A 21,114-nucleotide genomic window follows, 5' to 3' on the forward strand; every position below is an offset into this window, starting at 1 on the left:
GGAGATGTAACATTAAGTAATGTTATTTTTGTTAAAAAAAAAATTATTTCAGTTATTTTTGTCAATAAAAGGTTATTTACAGTTGCTTTTGTTAATAAAAATTTCAGCTTTAAATCGCATAAGAGCACATTTTATACTTACTGATTTAAGCAATCTCACGTTTCTCAGAATTACACTCTGAATGATAAAACTAGCTATATTCCGGTAAACACACAAACCTCTATTAAACGTCAAAACAAAGTTTCGACAAAACGTTTAGATATGGTTGATTATTTATTTTGAATGAAACCCAGATTAACGTTTTGAACAAATGTCCATAAAACGTTAACGTAATTTTAGTTTAAGTACACAGAAAAACTTTACATATAGAGGACTTTCTTAAAGGAATTTTCCAAAATTTCCTGTACCAACCATGTTTTTTTTTGATATTAAAAAATTAGTAACCTTACGACATAATATATGGAGTGGTTTTTAAGCTAATATGCATCTAAGATAAAAAAATAAATATGTAGTTATTAAACCTCTAGATTATTGCAAAAATGAATACTTACTGTTACACAATCATACTAGTGTTTAAAAATGAATTAAAACTGTTTATAAAACTTACGAAAAAAGTTCTTGCAGCAGGAGTTTCATAACGAGAGACCAGCAACTCATATTATTTAACTGTGTCAATGTCGTCATCAATAACTTCTAAAGCATTCATTGATTTGTTGGCAATTGCGAAGGTAGATTGTCGTAATAAGAGCTTTTTGACTTCCATGAATTAAAATGGCGCACTCGACACTCGTTTATTATTTATTTATCAGTCGTTTTGCTTTCAGTTACTGTAAGGAAGTGAACCTTGAAAACGCATTTAAGTCTAACGGGTGATGCGGAAGTTATTGGACAAAATAAAAACGTCAATAACTTATTTATAAATAAAAAAACAAACTACTATTATATTATTTTTAAATAAAGCATTTATCTTTAAATAAAAATATATTAAATTTTTATATGAAAAAACACCACCATCTGCAATTGATCTCAATTTTGCTCTGACGCCTTTCATATGCGACTGTAAAAAGTTTAAATCAATTTCTTGTAGTTTAAGTTTAATGCGATCAATCAAAACTTGCTCTGTTGAAGCTTGCCAATCTCCCTCGTAAACCTTCTGTGCCAAATGTCCCCAAAAATTTTCAATTGATCGTGCTTGAGGCACATTTGGGGGATTGGATTCTTTATCAACGTAATAGACATATTGGTCCATCCAATTTAGAAAATCTTTAGAATAATGAGAACTTGCTGAATCTGGCCAAAATAAATAGTTAAAGTCTCCATGATACTTGTGAATAAATGGAAGAAGTCGTTTTTCTAAACATTTATTAACATAGATTGATGAATTGATCGCTACAGCCTTGGAAGTGCGAAACAATGGCTCGGACATACCACGGTCAGATATGGCTATCCACATCATTATTTTTTTTTGAAATTTCTCTTTTCCTATAAAACGAACACTTTCTGGGCATGTCATTTTGTTGTTTGTGTAGTATCCAGAATTTCCAGGCATGTTGTCCCCTGCAAAACAAAAGTATTTTTCGTCATCGATGACTAGAAGCGATTTTGTGTTTCAAGTCTTTTTAGGTTATCATATATTGTACTTCGAGCAAATCCTTCCTTTTCAAAATGATTTAAGATTTCTTTTTTTTTTTATATTTGGTTTTTTTACAAAAAACATTTTTAGTCGCTTTCGAAAAGATTCTCGTTCAGCTGCATTTAACCTCATTTTAAAATATTGTGTTTCAAATAATAAAGTTTATATTTTACAGAACGTTTATGTCTACGCATAAAACCACAAAAACTAATTATTATGCTCAAATAATGAAATTAGGATTTGTCCGATAACTTCTGCATCACCCGTTAATTTTATTATTTAGCGAATAAAAAATAATTTTTTAATAAGTTTTTTATTTCGTTTTAACTATGGCTATTTAAACCGCGTGACTTAAGCTGTTCTGTGAGTATTCTGACCAATGGCTATATTGCTATATATATAATATATTATAATATAATAAACGTTTATTAAACGTCAATCAAACGTTTAGAATAACGACTTATATTAGTCAATATTATAAACGTTTGATCGACGTTTAATAAATGTATAAATTAAAAGATTTAAAGAGCAGATTTTAAATCTATAAATGTTAATGTTGAATTAAGGTCGAAAAAAGGTTTACAATATCGAATAATGTAAGTCGATATTCTAAACGTTAGATCGACGTTTAGTAAACATATATATAAAAGTTTGAAATATACCTTTTAAATCAAGCGTCGATTTTTGGTCAATAATAGGTCACAAGACGTTTTATTCATTTTTTGACCATTTCGACTAAATATTCACCAATTCTGAACCAATCTGTGTTTACTGGGATTAATTTACTTAATTTTGGTATTTGCTGTGCTAGTCATTTGCTACAGTTTAAACACCTTAATGCTAAACTGAAAATGCTCTTTTAGCACAAGCTTTATTTCGCTTTTATATTTATTATACTGCGCGTCGTGTTTTATGGAAGATTGGTGTTACACTACCCAATGAAAATTTTTTTTACCCTTTTAGATGTTAAAATTGATTAAAAAAAAATTTGAAAAATTGGGATTACACATATTATTTTCGGCAACATGCTCAATACAGTAAAATAGGAGATTATCACATTATTAACTTATGCATAGGCCAGGTGCCAGATGATAAGGGTTAACAAAGACAGTCTTCAATTTATTTCAGAATTTATTCGTGAATATGTTTTTTGCCTTTTGAAGGAAGATAATAGCGCTGATATAGCTGATTATTAAATAATTATGCAAAAAGCGCCTCGATCCATTGATTTCTGTTTACTTCTAGGAGCTTGCAGAAAACAACACACCTAATACTACGCACTTACAAGTGTGGTAGAATTAAGTGCACTTACAAGTGTGGTAGAATTAAGTGGGTAAGCTATCGCAACCTATTATGCAATACAATATATTATAAAATAAAAAAGTTTTAAAAATATTAGGCATAAAATGTAACTGATTATAAAGTAAAATGAAACAGTTTCACACAGCTCACCAAGTAATTATTACTGATACTGTGAATATGGTACTATTACAACAACGGCATATACTAAAATAGCTATCCAATATTTTATAAACTATATAGGCTAGTACTACACACAGTGTCTTATTTGTAGCAGAATTCGCTAAGTCATATTCAAAAGCAGCAACATTTAAAGGAAATTTTCAAGAATTATTAAATACATTAACCACTTCAATAGCGGGATAAGTTTTATATCTATTGAGTCTTCATATTTAAACTGACATCTTTTTGTAGCCTTTTAAAGAAATTGATCAATTTATTTTTAAATTTACTGGTTATGATGGAACAGCAATTATTTTTCCTTAAGCTGTTTTAGTTTTTGATGTCTGGAATATATGTTGATGTGAACTAAACAATAAAAAATAAATGGTATAATACTAATAATAGAAAAAAGTGAAGATCGATTATATCGAATACTGCTAAAGAATAACAAAGGGTTTTTAACTTTGTTATCTTTGTTAGAAGATGGTCCACTTTAGCCTATACCAAACACTTTTTCGACTTGAGCTCTGTCATATGTCTCTGTTATAAAGTGCTAATAGGCTTTGTGACGAATTCCAAAAAAAATATTAACGGCGTTAAAAAATTTTTTAACGACTATCTATCACTGTAGCAAATTATGATAAAACCGGCTTATTATTTGGAGTTGCTGGCAGCGGTATTGTTGGGAAAAACTGTCCTGAAACACTTCAAGACATCCAAAGATATCTTTCTATGAGATAAGATTAAATAATTTTAACAAACACTACAGTAGTATTTTTCAAGCTTAATTGGTATTTTATTGGCTCGAGGCACTTGGACCAGCGGAGATGTCGGTCTAACTATAATAAGAGCAGTAGAAGGTAATTTTTGCATGAAAAATTCGTGATAACAATTGCTCCTATTTCAATAGCAGTAGTAAAATTAAGATTAATATTGTAAAAATTGACAATAGAAAATTATTTATTTTATTTTTTCTAATTTTTCTTATAGTATTTCTCTTTTGTTTTTTCTTCTTCCATTATTAAGATTTTTTACTTTTGCTTACTAATTTCAGACAGCAAACTCTGTTGTTTTTCTTTTCGTTTAGCAGTAGAAACATTCTCAGCAAGTGCTCTGTTTACAAATTTTAACTTTAGGTGCTTCATACATTTTTACCTATGAAGTTTTGATCTATATCCAATAGAATACTATTGTAAGCAATCGTTAAAAATTAGTAAAAATTAATTATTGTAATTATTAGTAAAATAATTATTGTAAGCAATTAGTTAATAATAACTAGTTAGTTTGTGTTTCAATAACCATTATACACTTACCGATTAATAAAGGCTGTAAAATTTTTTGAAAGAAAATTTAACTTTATCTCATTTAGAGTAAATCCATATTTAAAGTCATACCAACCATTTTCATTTGCTTCCCAAGTAATATTTTTGCTCCATCATATTCAAGACAGTCTGCGTTTTTTACTTGGTTTGGTACCCATTTATGTTTAATAACAAATGTAAAAAGACACACACTGAAACTTTTTAGTCCCTGTGTAATAAGGTAAACGATCGGACGTGTTTGAAGAGAAATTTGTTAAAGAGAAAAAAATTGCTGCCGAAAAAAAGTCAAAACAGTTTCTTCAAAACTACACAAATCAAGAACGACGACGATAAAAAGTCAAATAAAGATGTTATTCTCGAAGATTAAACCTCATTACTTCTTCTAAAATGAAAAGTATAGCAAACAGAGCTGGGATTACAGAAATTAATTTTGATTACAGCGACGATAATGAAGACGTTCAAAGCGAAAAGGAAACCACGAAACCTTTAAATAATAACATAAAACTCAATAAAAATCATACAAATGCAGCACATAAACAACCAAAAAATATAACTAAAAAATCACTAAACAGTACGCTTTTAAACGCAATACAAACAAGAATTAGTACCTTTAACGCCCTCGAGAATAAAAACTTGGACGAATATTCTGAACGCCTTCAGTTTATTCATTGCGATCAAGTGTTGGAAAGTGTCAAGAATAGCTACGTCGCAATCGCGGAGTAGTTACTTTTTTTTTTTTTTAAATTGAACAAGCTATACGTGATAATAAAATCAGAATCCTTGCTGCGGCTATAATTATAAAAAATTTTAAAATAAGAATAAAAATCATTTGTGCACCTAAAAACCATAAATATAAAGAACATCTTTTTTGAGAAACTAAACAAGCATGCGCGCCTTTACGATGTTATTTTTTTTGTTAGGAGATTCTTACATGGTTGAAAATCAAAGTATGGATAGACAAGGTGGTGATTTATTTAACTACCAGATCGGTATAAAATATTTAACTCTTTTTAAAAATCAATTTAAAGTGAATGACGTTTTTAGAACGCTCTTTTCGCATGAAAAAGCTTTTACTTATGAAAAAGAAGGTAACTCCTTTAGAAGTTGAATTGATAGAATATACGCCTAAAACACATTATTAACAGACTGCAAATGCACGCTTTTAAAAAACATTAAAAGCAACCATGATGCAGTCTTATGCAAAATAAAATCTGACAAAGCCAATATTAGAGGCCCATTGTACTTTAACTCAAAGCTATTAGGGGATAAATTGCTTAAAAAATTTAAAATGATTTAAAAAAACAAAATAATATAAGACACAAGTACAAAAATAATAATCAATAATGGGATTTGGTAAAAAAAACCCAATAAGAGAACAAACTAATTCCAACTAGATATTGTGGCCTTTATTCGAATTATCTATCATTCAAAACTGGGGAAAACAAAACAGACTGGGGTATTAAAAAGATTTTAAAAGCTCTTAAAAACTTCTCCATGATACTCCAGCCAGACGAGAAGGTTTAACTGTTTTGACTGAAAGTAATCAATTTCCTCTTCTTATTTGTGGTACTCGATGGGTTGATAATGAAAAGGTAGCTTTAAGAACTAGTAATATTTGAGAGTGCATTTGTAAAATGTGTAGGTTTTAGGAATCTCTACCAAAGAGTAAGCAGCCTTCGTGCATGAGCTACCAAATTGTTTTATCTGCTACTAAAGATCCTCTAATTATAGCAAAATTATATGTCTTTGCTCATATAGCTCATAGTATGCAATCTTTCTTAACCATATATCAATATGCTAAACCTATGATGTCATTTTTATATGACGACCTTTTATCGACTATTAAAAAACATTATGTCAAAGGTCATTATAGGTAATATTCTCGATCAAAGTAAAACTGCAAATAGCCTCTGCAAATTGGATCTTACAAAAAAAATAAACTATTTAATAAAGCTAGAGATTGAATGTGGTGCCAGCATTGTTATAAAGAATAAAAAAATAAATGATAAAATCACTCCAAAAGATATTTATGCTTTTAACTACAGTTGCATATGTTATCTACAGTCGTTGACATGTAAGTTTGTGGAAAAATTGCCTTTAAAACATGCCATTGTGCGAAATTTAAAATGTTTTGACCCAGAAATAATGTGCAATGAAAAATGGTATAGGAAAAGGTTAGTGATTTGTTTAATAACTTAATTCAATTGCATTGGATTACCCCAAAAGTTGGGGAAAAGGTAAATATCAAGTTAAAGAGATATTAAGAAAAGGATGTCTCTAAAAACTTTTTATGAATTTCAAAAAAATAGATAATAGTTTGCATGAGTTCTTTTTTTCTAAAGTTGGTGGTTTATACGATTATCCGGCACTGTCCAAATTAATCAAAATGGTGTTGACCTTTTTTCATAGTCAAGCAGCGGTTGAAAGAGGGCTTAACATTAACAAGAATATGTAACAATCTCATTTAATGAGAGCATCATTATTAATCCACAGAATTGTGTATGACCATATGAAAGCTCTTGACTTAAACCCGTCAACAAAAGATTGAACTGGCTGCTCAAAAAGAAACTAAGGTTACAGATGCTTAAAAGCGAAAAAGTGACTTACTTGCTTATAGACATAAAGGACTTACAATATAAAAAAATTACTCTGGAAAAAGTAAAAAAAACACTAAAAAGTGATTCAGAAGCAATTCTTGATTGATAGAGATTAAAAAATTAGATGAAACAATTAATTTATTATTTATAGACACAATTTATAGACACAAATTCTTGCTTTCACATATAATGTTTTGATTTTATCAGTCATTTTTACTTGTTTTCAAAAAACCTCGTTTATTTTTTCCAACACAGTTTAGAGGCTATCCAGGAAGTTCTCCAGTGCATTTTCAACAAAATACAAATTCAAAGCTTCGGTAAAGGCGTCACCCCGAACATATATAATAATGACTACAAGGCGTTTGCTTTGCAATCAGTTGAGTTTAGCTTTTGACTGGATTGGCTTCTTCCTCTATTAGTGGTCCAAGTACTGGGGCACTTTCAAGACATTTAAAACCAGCATAAATAATGTAAGACACTCTTTTTTGCTTTTGATAACTTGTAAACTTTAAATGTCATCTCTTCCGTTCTCAGCCATTACAGTGGTGAGAACGGCATCCTTTTGGTGAGCATCCAATAAATCAACATTATTAAATATGTGAAGGTATCTGCTACAGGGGTACTTTGCCGTCTATTTTTTACTACTATTGTCAATCATCCGAGCCATTTAATCCAAACATAGTAAGACTTTTCTAAACCATTTTGAAAAAGTAAAAGGTCAATATCATTTTCTTTTTGAGTGCTAATGTAAATGCGGTGTAATCCTTTTTTTCCATGCGAAGACGTTAATAGAAAGCTTTAAATTTTGCGCTCAAACTTTGCAGCGACGCTAATTTTAACTGGAAATTAAATGTCACTAAAATTTAGTTCACCAAATTATTGTCTGTGCTTAGTCGTACAATTTGGGTTAGAATATGCTCACTGTTGGTCAGTTTAGGCCCTAATCCTCAAAAGAAGGACTAAAAAAATGACAATATGTCTAGTAATCATGCGTGTAACATGAGTTGTTAACATTCTATGTGAAATCCAGTGTCACTCCAGAAGTTCACATTCGTTCACTTTAGCGTCCACAACCGTGCTGCTGGTGTGAAATCACCTCAGAAAATTTGCAGTCAAAAGGAATGCCAAGAACAATCGAATTAATAAGAACTCGACTTCAACTCTATAATTCACATTCTAAACGAAGCAAACTGCAGGCAAAGAAGTACTTGAGTGTGATTCATGAGCCTCTCATCCGAGCAGAGGATACTTCCAAAGCTGTTTTGGGACTTGTTCCTACAATTAAACTCCACCTTTTGCTAGTGGTGGTGGACCATATTTTCAAGGGTTTTCAGTGAACCTTGGAATGAGCCAGTTAATGGCCTTTAAAGTTGCATTCAAATATTCAATCCAACTACGGTGTAGAGTTTACTGGAAATGTCTAGATAATGTTTCTCAAAAATACAGAGTGAGACTTTTGAGTGAGCTTGTGATCAAACATCAAATTGCTCCTGCCATGAATTTCGTCAAAGTTTTTAAACAATTTTGAAATGCTGTTTGCTTTTGCTTTGAACAATCTGTCCCAAAATCTTGATGTTCACATCTATGCTTTTCTAGAATGCCACATGACTCTGCCACTCACAGTGATTTCAAAAGTTCACGTGTTTTCCACCACATCAAAGAGTTCATCAAAGTTTACAACACTGGGCTTGGTTGTTTTAGTGAGAAATGATCTGAGGCATTTCATTTAGTCTTAAGCTCCCACTGGGGAATATACAAAGAGGTAACACCAACTATGGAAAGCATTTGTTTGACTGCGTGCTAGACTACAACAGCAAGCATTCTTAGATTAAAGAATGAAAAAACGAAAAATTTTTGGTTCAAATATCTGCTTATTTGCAAATACAGAATTTGTAAAGCGTGTTTTGTTCCGAGACGTATTTATGAGAGAGAAGCAGGAGGGATGGGGGCAGAAGTGGGCTTTGGCCCCGGGTGTCTAGTTTTGATAGGGCGCCAACCGTCAGAATGGTAGAATCTTATAAAATTGTAAAATAATTATTTTTCATCATTATCACAAAAATTTTGACATTATTGTCATGTCTAAATCATAGACCTACTAAATATCCAAGTTTTTTTGTTGTAAAATTTCCAATTATTTGTTTTATCTGCCTACAAGTATACGCGCGAATAACTTTTTTAAAAAGATATTGTAAACATTAGCAATTCATTTTTTTAAACATTTTAAATATATTTTGTGTAAATGGTTGGCAAAATAAGTATCACTCAAAAGGTGATCAACATCCACTTGCAAATTATACATAACTATGCGCGAACTATTCATGTAAAAGGGTTTATTTGATTAAAAAGTCGCGGTATTCAGTTAGATTTTTTTTTTTTAAATCTGAGGAATAAGCAGGTGCTATTTTTGGAGTTTTAAAGTCGCATGTTTAGATATAGACAATTTAAAAAGACGCATTTTCGCGCTCAAAGTTACGACAATGCGTTTAACATGTCTGGTAAATATACAGAACTTCAAGTTTGCATAAAAAATCACTCAAAAAACTTTCAGATGCCAGGTGGTCAGCAAGATCTGGAGCAAGAATTAGTTTAAAAAAAAATTGGAATGAAACAATTAATGCACCGTCTTATCAAAAAAATAAATCAGAAAAGTCAATCACAAGATCAAAAGCAAATTGACTATATTCAAAATTAGACAATCTTGAAGCAGCTATAATGGCCAGATTATGGGGTGATATACTAGAAAGATTCAACAAAACTAGTAAAAGTTGCAGTCAGTTGAGATTGATTTAGAAACAGTTGTTAGTTTATACGAATTTTTAATTAGATATATATTAGATCTAAGGAGTATGTTTGATATTTATGAAAAGAAAGTATTTAATAAGTCGGAACACAAAACATATCAAATGATACGCAAAAGAAAAAGAAAATTAACTGCAGACGAAACAAGAAAATGAGGAAAAAAAAGAAATTCCAGACTTTAGGAATTAATACATATTATATTATTATTGATAAACTGCATTCTATAATAAATTATGCTATTATTATGCTACATTCTATAATAAAGTATGCTATTATTATGCTACATTCAATAATAAATTATGTTATTATTGATAAACTACATTCTATAATTATGACTGAAAAAATTACATAACTAGAAAGAAAAAAAATATGCTATGATGAAGCCAATAAAAAATTTAACTATTTACTTCAGATAATAAGACAACCACCATCAGAAGTTTAAAAAAAAGCTGAAATACTTCAAAATATATAAAAAATGATTTTTTGTCATCATTTGCTAATGAGTGTATACAATTCAAAAATAATTTAATAAGTTTAACTAAAAACATAAGATCTAAAACAAAAAAAGATATTAGTAAAATGTTCTGGACGAATTAACTTAATATAGAATTGAGGATATATCTATGCTGCCCAATGTCCAATTGTTTAACCGATTGATCATTTTTAGCACTAAAAAGGATTAAATCTTATTTGAGGATGGGAATGACTAGTGATCGTCTTGATAGATTAGCAATTCTATCCATTGAATCTGCACTTACCATAGATATGAATTTTAATGATATTATAAATACATTTCAAAAAAAAACTCACGTAGAAAATTATACATTTTATTTTAATGTATGGGATTAATTTCACTTAATATGTTTTGAATGAAAATGTTTTTTTTTTTAATTAATCACCCCATGTCAAAGTTGTCAGTCAGGGCCGTCTTAAGGCCATCGGGGGCCCTAGGCTAGACTTAATTTGGGGGCTCTCTTTTTCCTTAGTAAAAAAATTAAATCAAATACTAAAATAGGAAACATTTATTAAAGCAATGATAAAATTTACATGTGACGTTTACGTGATTTTTTTCTTGAAAATTCTTTAATAATATCATCAAAATTAATGGTTAAAAGAACATCTGATTCAATTGACATTAACGACAAACAGTTCAATCTTTCTTGCAGCATGGTTGAGCGGAGTTCATTTTTTATAAGTTTTAGTTTTGAAAATGATCGCTTGCCAGTGCAATTTGAGACCATCATTGACAGAAAAATTCTAAGGGAAATTTCAATATTTGGAAAAGTTGATTTCAAGTGGTCTCTTTTTAATGTTGAGTAAAATTCTGTAAATGAATGTTCATCTTTTGAAATGTAATATTTAAATTGCTGGCACTCAAAAAGAAAGTTCGAACTGCAACATCCAGGTTTAAATTTTCTTTCTGTAAAATCTTCGATGTTTCATTAAAATGACAAGGAATATCATTCCAGAAAATTGTCAGAAAAAAAAATCTCAAAAGTGTTTATTTTCGTGATGAGATTTTGAGCATCATTTTGAGTTTCTTTTGACTGACTTATGTCCTTGATCAAAAATTCAAGTGCTTTTTTAATCTCATCATAACTGTCATGCAGACAAGTCACAGCATCTGCACGTGCTGACCATCGAGTTCCAGAAAGCTGTTTGACAATTTTTTTGCCTTTGCCAACAAAAGACAGAAGCACTTGCCAACGATGAGTTGATGCAGAAAAAAAGTTGTAGAGGCATTGAACAAAGTCAAAAAAAATAATTGCTTCTAAACAACATCCAGCTGCACTGTTGCCAACCAGATTTAAAGAATGTCCATCACAAGGAATAAACAATGCTGATTCACTTTTGTCTTTAATCCTCTTTTGTAGGCCTGAGTACTGTCCTGCCATATTTGATGCATTATCGTATGACTGCCCACGACAGTCAGATATTGAAATTTCATTTTCTTGTAAAAAATTCAAAACCACTGTTTCTAAATGTTCAGCTCCATGACCGTGAATGGGAACAAATTGCAAAAAACGCTCAACTGGTGCCAAGTCTTTAACATATCGAACTGTAAAAGTTAATTGATCTACATGTGACAAGTCTGGAGTTGAGTCAACGCTGATTGAGTAGTATTTTGCTTTTTTTAATTCAGAAATTATTTCACTCAAAACTTTATTTCCCATTAGGCATATAAACTCCTCACAGATATTGGCGGAGAGGTATGAAGTATTACCTTTTCCAGAATTTCCATGTTTTTTCATGTGTTCATGTAGGAATGGGTCAAACTGGCTAAGTAACTCAAGAGTTCCTAAATAATTACCATTATGCTCTGAACCAATGGTTTCATTGTTTCCACAAAATGGCAATCCTCTTGATGACAAGAACTTTACAACTGCAACAATTCTTTTCAGCATATTTTGCCAGTACAATTGTTCGTTATGTAACTGTTTTAATAATACAGAGTCAAGCTGGCCACTTTCTCTCTGCCGACTGGAGTAAGTAAGCATATTTTTGTGATGTTCAGAACCATTCTCGTGTCCAGATATACATTTTAAGGCATTTTTCCAGTCATCAAATCCAGTTGTGGAAAAATTAGAGCGTTTGCTGGAGAATAAGGTACAAGCAAAGCAAAAAACAGAACCTGTTGATCGTGAGTATAATAGCCATTCACGATTGACAAATTCGCCATTGTGTAGTTCACGTCTAAAGCAAGATTTTGATAAGTAGCTTTTTTGTCCGCAACTCAACCTTTCCGAATTTTTGAAGCTCCCATCATTGTTCTGGCACATGGACGGGCTATTAGAAATCCAAAATGATTGAGCTTCTTGGGATAACTGATGTCACAATGCTGGGTCAGTTTCTTGAGTAGTTTTTGTTGTTGCGTTTGGATAAGTTTTAATTTGATTTGATTCTGGCTCCTGTGCTGGTTCTGGCTCCTGTACTGGTTCTGGCACCTGTGCTGGTTCTGACTCTTGCTCTGGTTCTGGCTCCTGCTCTGGTTCTGGCTCCTGTTCTGGTTCCAGTTCCTGTTGAATTTCTAGAGTTTCATTTGGCAACAAAGCACTATCAATGCTTACGAAATTTGAAGTTGGACAAAGAAATACATCTTCGGACACAACAGGCTTTGACTTTTGTACCAAAAGAAATGATGTCAAAGGAAGATATTTTGAAATGTCTTCTTTTGCTTTAGCGGCTTTTTTCCTCTTTGCAGCACCACTTTGATAAGTCCGATTAGACATGTTAAATGACTTTTTTTCAAAACAGATGTTTTAAGTTGATCACAGCAATTTCAAATTCAATCTAATGGGATATTTTAAGTGCTTGTATTTAACACTTCTTATCGGAAAATTTATGTTTATTTTCGGACGCATGCATGCATTTTTGCTTATCAAGAAAAAAATTATTCCCGAGGGGCCCCAAACTATGATTTCTTCAGAAAATTTAGAAATATAATTTTTATTTATATAAATTTGAAAAAAAATCCAGACAAATTTTGGGGGCCCCTAAAAATCATGGGCCCTAGGCTGCAGCCTACCTAGCCTATGCGTTAAGACGGCACTGTTGACAGTTATTCTTAAAACCGGGCGCCTAAAGAAACAGTGCTCCGAGGCGCCAAAAATATAAATACGTCACTGGTCTTAATCCAAACCAATTAAAACCGGTTTTGTTGTAAAAAAAGAGTCGAGAAACAATTTTTCATGTATTTACAGAAAAATTTATAACCAGAAGGAAAAAATAAAACTTTTCTGATGCTTTTTCATGAGTTATAGTAAAACCTTACTATGACTCAAATTTTTATTGTTTACAAGCAAACTTGTGCTGAATAAATAAAGCAGTAGGCAAACCAAGTTTTCATATTCCCTAATTTTTTATCCTTATTAAGCAAAAAATACATAAACAGGTACAAAAACTATCAGAGGCTAAAAATTTAAGAAAAATTTCTTTAAAAATAGTAAAAACGGTTCTTCTATGTTTGAGGATCAATTAGAAAAAACTAATTGAACAAAATGTCCCAAAAATGGTTCTATTTTAGCAAGAGCATATAAAATCAATAAAAATTTAGTTTGTACCATTAAATGGAACATAGATAGGTATTTACTCATCATTTCATTCAACTGGCATATTTTTTATGTAAAAGATGTTGCAGAACCATTTAATTTCAAACTCAATTTTCTCTCTTGAGGAGGTATTAGTTTTTGTGATCTAGTAGGAGGTATTGGTCTAGAAAGTCTAGGTGAAGGAATAGGTGATTTTTTAGTTTTGATGTAAGTTTTAAAAGGTCTTTTATAATAGTTTGACCTTTTACAGAAGTAAAAACGTTTTCATGGTTTCTCCCTTAACTGCTTAATCGCTGAAAGGTATTCTTGCATCAAAATAAATTTTTGGCGTAGTAGATTTTTAAAATCTGAGAGTGATTTCTCTTATACAGTATCCATTTTTGTTATATCACAAGTCTACCTTTCTCCAATAGGAATGTTGCTGTATTATTAGTATAGTCAGTATAAAGCAAATTGTTTGACTTAGAATAATTCCAATAAAAAAATTTTGCTTCTGGATAAAGGACTCAGTCCAGCAGGAAACTCCAGTAAGAAAAAAACATAAAACCTAATATAAGATTTCTTTCTGTTCCTTTATCGCTTCGCTGTCCCTCAGCGCCATTGCATCCCAGTGTATACCCTGAGATGGTGTCTCAAGTATCGGTGTCAAAAAGTTTTTCCGAGGGTGGTCTCGAGTGATGTCCTGAGTGATGTCAGGTGAAATCACCCCCCCCCCCCAATCCATTTATATCTACTACTGTTTATATCTAAGCACATTTTCAATGCTGGGGAGATAATCAGTAAGCCGCGTATTTCAATGCAGCTTATTGATAGAATATTTTATACTAATAATATTATTTTTCAACTTAGGAATAATAATTAAGTTTAATAATAATAATAAAAAAAGATGAAAGCATGTTTCATTCCAAACTAATCCAAATTGACGTAACTTTTTTCGAACTAGTCAATTTTGTTAAGTTTTACAAATCACTTTTTGACTTACCTTAAGGTACTTCAAAAAATGGAACAAATTTGAGAGGTATCCTTGTTGAAAAGATTATATTTCTATTGTACATTTCAGTATCCTGTGTATTTTATTGTATAAAAGTTTGTTCTCTTTATAAATTTTCAGTAAATTAATAAGCTTAGTTTTTAAAGATTTTGTAATGCACAATTTAAAACTTTCCAGTGATGAGCTTCATTTAGCTTTAGCTCGCTTTAAACAAATATAAGCGCAGGTCTTGATGCAGTCTTTGATATTATAGAATCACAAATTTTCGTTATCTTTAATCTTTCCTTAAAAAACGAAGTCTTTCCTGATCAATTTTAATTTGTGAAAATAGTTGTTATTAATAAAAATAAAGACGAATCAATAGAAACTAACTAAAAGTCTATCTCAATATTATCTTGTTTTTTAAATCTTCTTGAGCGCGTAGTGTACACTAGGATATACAAGTACCTCAAAAAAATAATACTTTACATCGTAAACAATATGATTTTAAGAAAAAAATCATTGCACAGAACATGCAAAAGTTAATTTGACTACTAATATTTTGAAAAGATTTGATGACAACAACTGAACGCTGAAAGTTCTTGTAGATTTATCTATAAAAACTGAAAGCTACAATCTTCAAAATCGTAAACAATGTGTTACGAACGACTCAACTAGTTGGCAGTTAGAAAAAATTAGTTGTGGTGTCCCCAATACTCATTACTTGGTTCTCTGCTATTTCCCATATATATACATGATATATGTTTATCTTCTAAACTCATAAATTTTTTTTTGAGAATGATGTTAATATTTTCTAATCTGGTAATAATTTAAAGTTCGGTTTTTTTTACTGTTAACAACGAATAAATCTCAACGACTAATTTAAAGCTAATAAGCTTTCCTCAAATAATGATAAAACAAAAAACATTTTGTTCACGAAACCTTCAAAATCTGATATCTTAGCCCTTAAACTTCTTGATTTAATTATAAATAACATAAAAATTAAAAAGTCCATTCAATAAAAATTTTAGGTATATTATTTAATCAACACTTAAATTGAAAAATTATGTAAAGTTAATAGAAAACAAAACCTCTTTCCTCTGGGGATCATATTAAAAGCGTAGCATCTTTTAAATAATATGCGCCTAACAAGCTTATACTTTTTATTTAGCGATAGTTATATCAGTTATTTCAATATTGCTTGGGCAAGTAATCACTGGTCTTAATTTAAAAAAATGTTTAGCAAAAATGAACAAGCCATTCGTTTAACTTTTAATAGAGATAGATATGCTTGTGCCTTTATAAAAAAAAAATTAAAGCTTTAAATTAAAACATTTCCTTTAGTAAAGGCTTGGCGCATGCATATATATCTGTATTAAAAAATCGATCAATCTGTTCGTATACATTTAAAAATTAAATATATACGAACCAACCAATTAAAATTTATTGTTAATGTTTAAACTTCATAATAACATGCTTTCATCATATTTTCAGCCACATTCTTTTACTCACAAGTAATTAAGAAGACTTTCCGTTGACAATTTTTACATTTCGTCAACGTCACTTAAAAAATCAGACTACTCCATTACTTGTCGGGTTCCGCGTCTGTGGAACTCGATCCTCAATAATGACATAAAATCCACAACCGCAATTACCCAGCGTGCACGGGATATAAAAAAGACGTTTTTGTAACGTTTTGGACGTATATTGAACTCTTAAATATGTATTAACTAATTTTATTCTTATATATTTTATTAATTTAAATGTGCAAATAAAGAAAACTAGTTCGCTATTAAAAGTTTTTCCGAGGGATGATCTCAAGTGAAGTCCTAAGTAATGTAAGGTGAAGTCAAACCCCCTCCCACTCCATAATGTAAATGAAGACATCTAGTTCGCTATCAAAAGAGCAAGATGATAAGATGTATTGTCTTATGCTTGGTCTTGTCAGAAATTTAAAATATATTTAGTTTTTATAAGAGCGTTGGAAAATTAATCGTTCTTTGACGAAATATACAGTTAATTCCCGATAACTCAAACCTCCAAGGACCAATAAAAATGCAATTAAGCAATAGTGGAGGATCTATCAAATTAAATTTTAAAAAATTAATACTGTTCCGCCAGGGCTTAACGCAAACTTTCTGATAATGATTTGCTGATTTATAAAAGGTTGACTATTTTTTTTAGTTTGTAGGGTTTTTTCTACTGTAAATTTAATAAAACCTTGAAAATTTCAAATCGAGGAAACCGGTAAGAATCACCATTCTGATTCTTACCGGTTCATATAATATTGTTTTAATGCAGCGTAGTTCTTTCTTACTAAAATAACATTATCAAGGATTATCAAAAATTATTAAAACAACAACATTATCAAGGATTACCAACATAACAACATTATCAAGGATTGCCAATAATCGAGTTACAATAAAAACAACTATATAGCCAAGATGTTGAATCGTTTACAGCAAGGATTGCCATTAGATTTGACTATCTAGATAAAAACAAAAGCATTATAAAGAAATTAAAAGCTGCTTTAATGCTTTGTACGGGCGTACCTTTATTATGACTGATGTTTGAGCAAACTGATGCAACAACTACCGACTTCTAAAAAACCTTTACATTTATCAATAAAAGTTAAAGATAATAGGAAAAAAATTACAGTTCTCTCTTCAATACCAAAACAATGTCGAAATCGCACAAAAAACTCATTGATTTAATTATAATTAAATACAAGTTTTATATTCAATCAGCAGGCTTTAACACACGAGTTTTAGTCAGAAAGTTATCTTTTGGTACTAAAGATAGACTAAATCATTTTCTTCTTATCAAAGAAAGAGAATTATTAAAGAGACTAGCCAACTGAGGGTAGTTCTTGTCAAAACTTTTAAAAGGAATTACGCGATTTTAAAATAAAGGACTACTGAAATCTACAACTGACACATTTTATTTTAGAATTTACCAAAATGACTATTTTACTAGGTCATCTTGATTTTGTTTTATGAAAACAACTATTTTGCAAAATAATTTACAAACAAAATTTACAAAGAAAAATTTTAATAAATACAGTTTGTAACTAAATACATATATTTTCGTTTTTCAAAACATAACCGTGTCTAGAATTATTTTAAATTGGGTCAAGATTTATTTTTTTGCTATATTAAATACAAAGAGTAAGAAGCCTCGAATATGAAGATATTTGTAGAGAACACTCACTAATGTTAAGTTAAAAAACTATGTAACTTATCGCAATCACCAGAAAATAAAAAAATTGAATACAAATAATTTAAAAACTCATAAAAATTTATTAAAAACTCTTTTAAATAGCTTTCTAAAAAATCCGGTAACGCAACCTGAAAATATGGTTTTGAAATCAAGAAAAACAGTCATAAAATTCAAACCAAATTTTTTAAAATTGTCACCAAAATTTGAATCAAAAAAAAAAAAAAAATTAAATAAAAAATACGATCACAAAACCAAACGTTTTCAGTGTTTTTATACAACAAAAGTGCGTGTTGATAAATTTTACAAGTGTGGTAATTGAAGTTCAAGCATTCGGTTTCTTACCTATCACACACAAAAAAAAAAAATAAAATCTGCATAAACTCTTTTTTTTTTTAAATTACAACAAAAAAGACATTTCTTACCTTGTATAGCGCGAATCTTTATCAAGCTGCACCCCCCGATTATCTTTTAAATTTTGTTTGTTGTTAATTAACGGAAGAGACGTGATTTGACCAGAAAAATTACCATTTTGTTGGTAAGGGTACAAATGTGTTGGAGGAGGAAGAACATAGTTTTGATTTACAAGTGGTATATTATGATGTTCTGCTTGAGTCTGGTTAAAGATCACAGGCTGTTGCTGTTGTTGCTGTTGAGATGATTCCTTCAACTCATTAATGCGAAGATCTTTTAGCTGAAGCAAATGCTCTAAACGCCGAATTTTGGCGTGTAATATCTGAAAGAACAATTTTTTTTCTTATTTTATAGAATAAACTTACGGTCAAATGAATATATCAAAACATAAAAATCAAACACTGTTTTTCTATGAGCAGATGAATATCAGATAAGTTACAACAATCAGGCTTGATAAAAATCAAATTTTTAAAAAAAAATAATAAATAAAATCGATTTTTTTAATCTAAATCGGATTTCTTTGATTTCGTCAGATATTTTTAACTTATATTACATTTTTGAAAAATAAACTTTTAATCACACACAGGTCAAAAATTGGCCTTTTAGGTTTGATTTTGGAACACCCCAAATATTTATATAGATTCTTTATAACAAACCTTTAGGCTTCACAGAACTGTAAAAATTAAAATCCTGCAGGTGGCACATTTTCTGAAAAACCATTTAAAGTGGGGGGACCTACAAAATTTCATGTTCAAGTAAAGAAACTTCCTGAAATAGTGCAAACCTTAAATTATTGCATACTAATACTAACATCAAATAATGATTTTCTGCCAAAAAAAAATTAAAAATAAAATCTAGGAACATGGAATACACAACGTTTTTGGGGCACCGACCCCAAATGGGGTTAATAAAAAAATTTAAATTTTTTTTTTGTACAATCTCATAGGTAATCTAATTTTGTTCATTGAACTCAAATTTAAAAAAAATATAAAATTACAGTTCAAGAGTTATGACCAAAAAACTTTTGATCCCCCTTCTCTTTCCAAAAAAATTAGAAAGTTTGAAATTTTAAATGACCATAACTTCTAAAGTGCACATAGTTTTTTTATGAAACTTGAAATTTGTCAATGAATTTCTATTTGGGCTAAGAATTATCAGGAATTCAGGAAAACTGCCCCTCAAACGGGGCAGTTTTCCTGAATTTTGGGGTACTCTTGTTCGAAAGCTTAAATCGCAGCTATTTTTGGGATACTTCTCTTTATTATTAATACCAAGATTTACATACAAAATAATATATTTAATAATATAAAGATCAACTTAGAGTTAGCTCAGCTTTTATTAGTACGTATTACTCAACATTTATTACTACTTGTTGGTTGTTTATTGTTATTTAAAGATTTGATAGATATAAATAATGATGACTAATAAATAAACTATTAATTAAACAAAAGCATGCTTTAAGATTTATAGGAAATGTAGATCGTTTCTCACACACTAAACCTCTATTCATTAAATTTAATATTCTCAACGTATTTCAACTAAATCTTTATCAAATTCTTATTTTTATGTTCAAAGTTAATAAAAAAATAGCACCTATTTTATTTAACTCTTTTTTGGAAAAAATATATCATCTATACCCAACACGATTTTCAGAAAACAATTATGTTCAACCTAAAATCTATTACTCTGTTACTAAGTTCTCAATTGCTAACAGAGGTCCTAAACTTTGGAACACGCTATTAAATAATGAGTTAAAAACTATTTCTTCTATTAAACAATTTAAAAACAAACTTAAGCAAAAGCTTTTAATAAATGACAACAAATTAAAATTTTTCTGAAGCCTTTGATTAGGAGTAATCACGTTTGTCTATTTCTTTATAAATATGGTTTAAATATATATTCTATATACATTTCAATTTGTACATTATGACGTTGTTTTTTATCGGATATAATAAACTTTTTATATATAAAAGACACATTAAGATACTAAAATGTTTTTAAAAATGTTTTTTTTTTTTGTTTGTTTGTTTGTTGTTTGTGTATTATCTGTTATTTTATGATTTAAATTCAAAAGGTTTATAAATCTAAAACCAGTTAGGAAAAAAATAATTTAATTAAAATAATTAATTAAAAAATCTTCGTATACTTTTGGATATATTACACTGTAATATAGCGTAAAATGTTTTTTAGTTTTTATTTATCGTTATTTTATTTTAACGCAACGTTTTGTTTAACGTTTATTTTACGAGTTACTTTGTTTTGTATTTTTATTATTGAAATTTTTATTTAAAGGGGCTTAGTGATAAGACAGAACTTGTCTTCTTCTTGCCCCAGCCATGTATTTATATATTTGTATTGCATAAACTTGTAAACTTTTCTTATCGGCGAAATACATCATAATAATAGTAATAATAATAACTACATTCCAACAAAGTTATTTGATTTATTTAAATTAGAAGAAATTAATATAAATTTATTTAATTAAAGTTCACTTATAAATTTTGATAAACTATTAATACTTTTAGTATGTATTAAAATTAAAGAATTCATAATGCCTCATTTAATGTCGAAAGAAGGAAGAAGATGTAAGTTCAAAAGATCTCATAAGTTAAACAGACTTTTAGTCTGTGCTTGTTGCTTTACTAAAAACACT

At 29.7% G+C, this 21,114-nt stretch overlaps 2 protein-coding genes across 4 annotated transcripts in view; one reads left to right on the plus strand and one right to left on the minus strand.

The window, feature by feature from the left end:
• Positions 1–21,114, plus strand: part of LOC100211947 (uncharacterized) — a 124,509-nt gene that overhangs the window by 40,436 nt on the left and 62,959 nt on the right. For 2 of the 3 annotated variants that reach the window (XM_065795707.1, XM_065795709.1), the window contains exon 1: positions 4,595–4,636. The exons of the other annotated variant lie outside the window; for it this stretch is intronic. The gene's annotated coding sequence lies outside the window, so the exon portion shown is untranslated. Of the gene's footprint in view, positions 1–4,594; positions 4,637–21,114 lie in introns of those variants that run through there. 3 annotated transcript variants of the gene reach the window in all.
• Positions 11,273–12,592, minus strand: LOC136079258 (zinc finger MYM-type protein 1-like). The gene has a single exon (XM_065794984.1). The coding sequence runs from the start codon at positions 12,590–12,592 to the stop codon at positions 11,273–11,275; it is 1,320 nt and encodes a 439-aa protein (XP_065651056.1).

Source organism: Hydra vulgaris, chromosome 04 (assembly GCF_038396675.1).
Source record: "Hydra vulgaris chromosome 04, alternate assembly HydraT2T_AEP".
NCBI lineage: Eukaryota > Metazoa > Cnidaria > Hydrozoa > Anthoathecata > Hydridae > Hydra > Hydra vulgaris.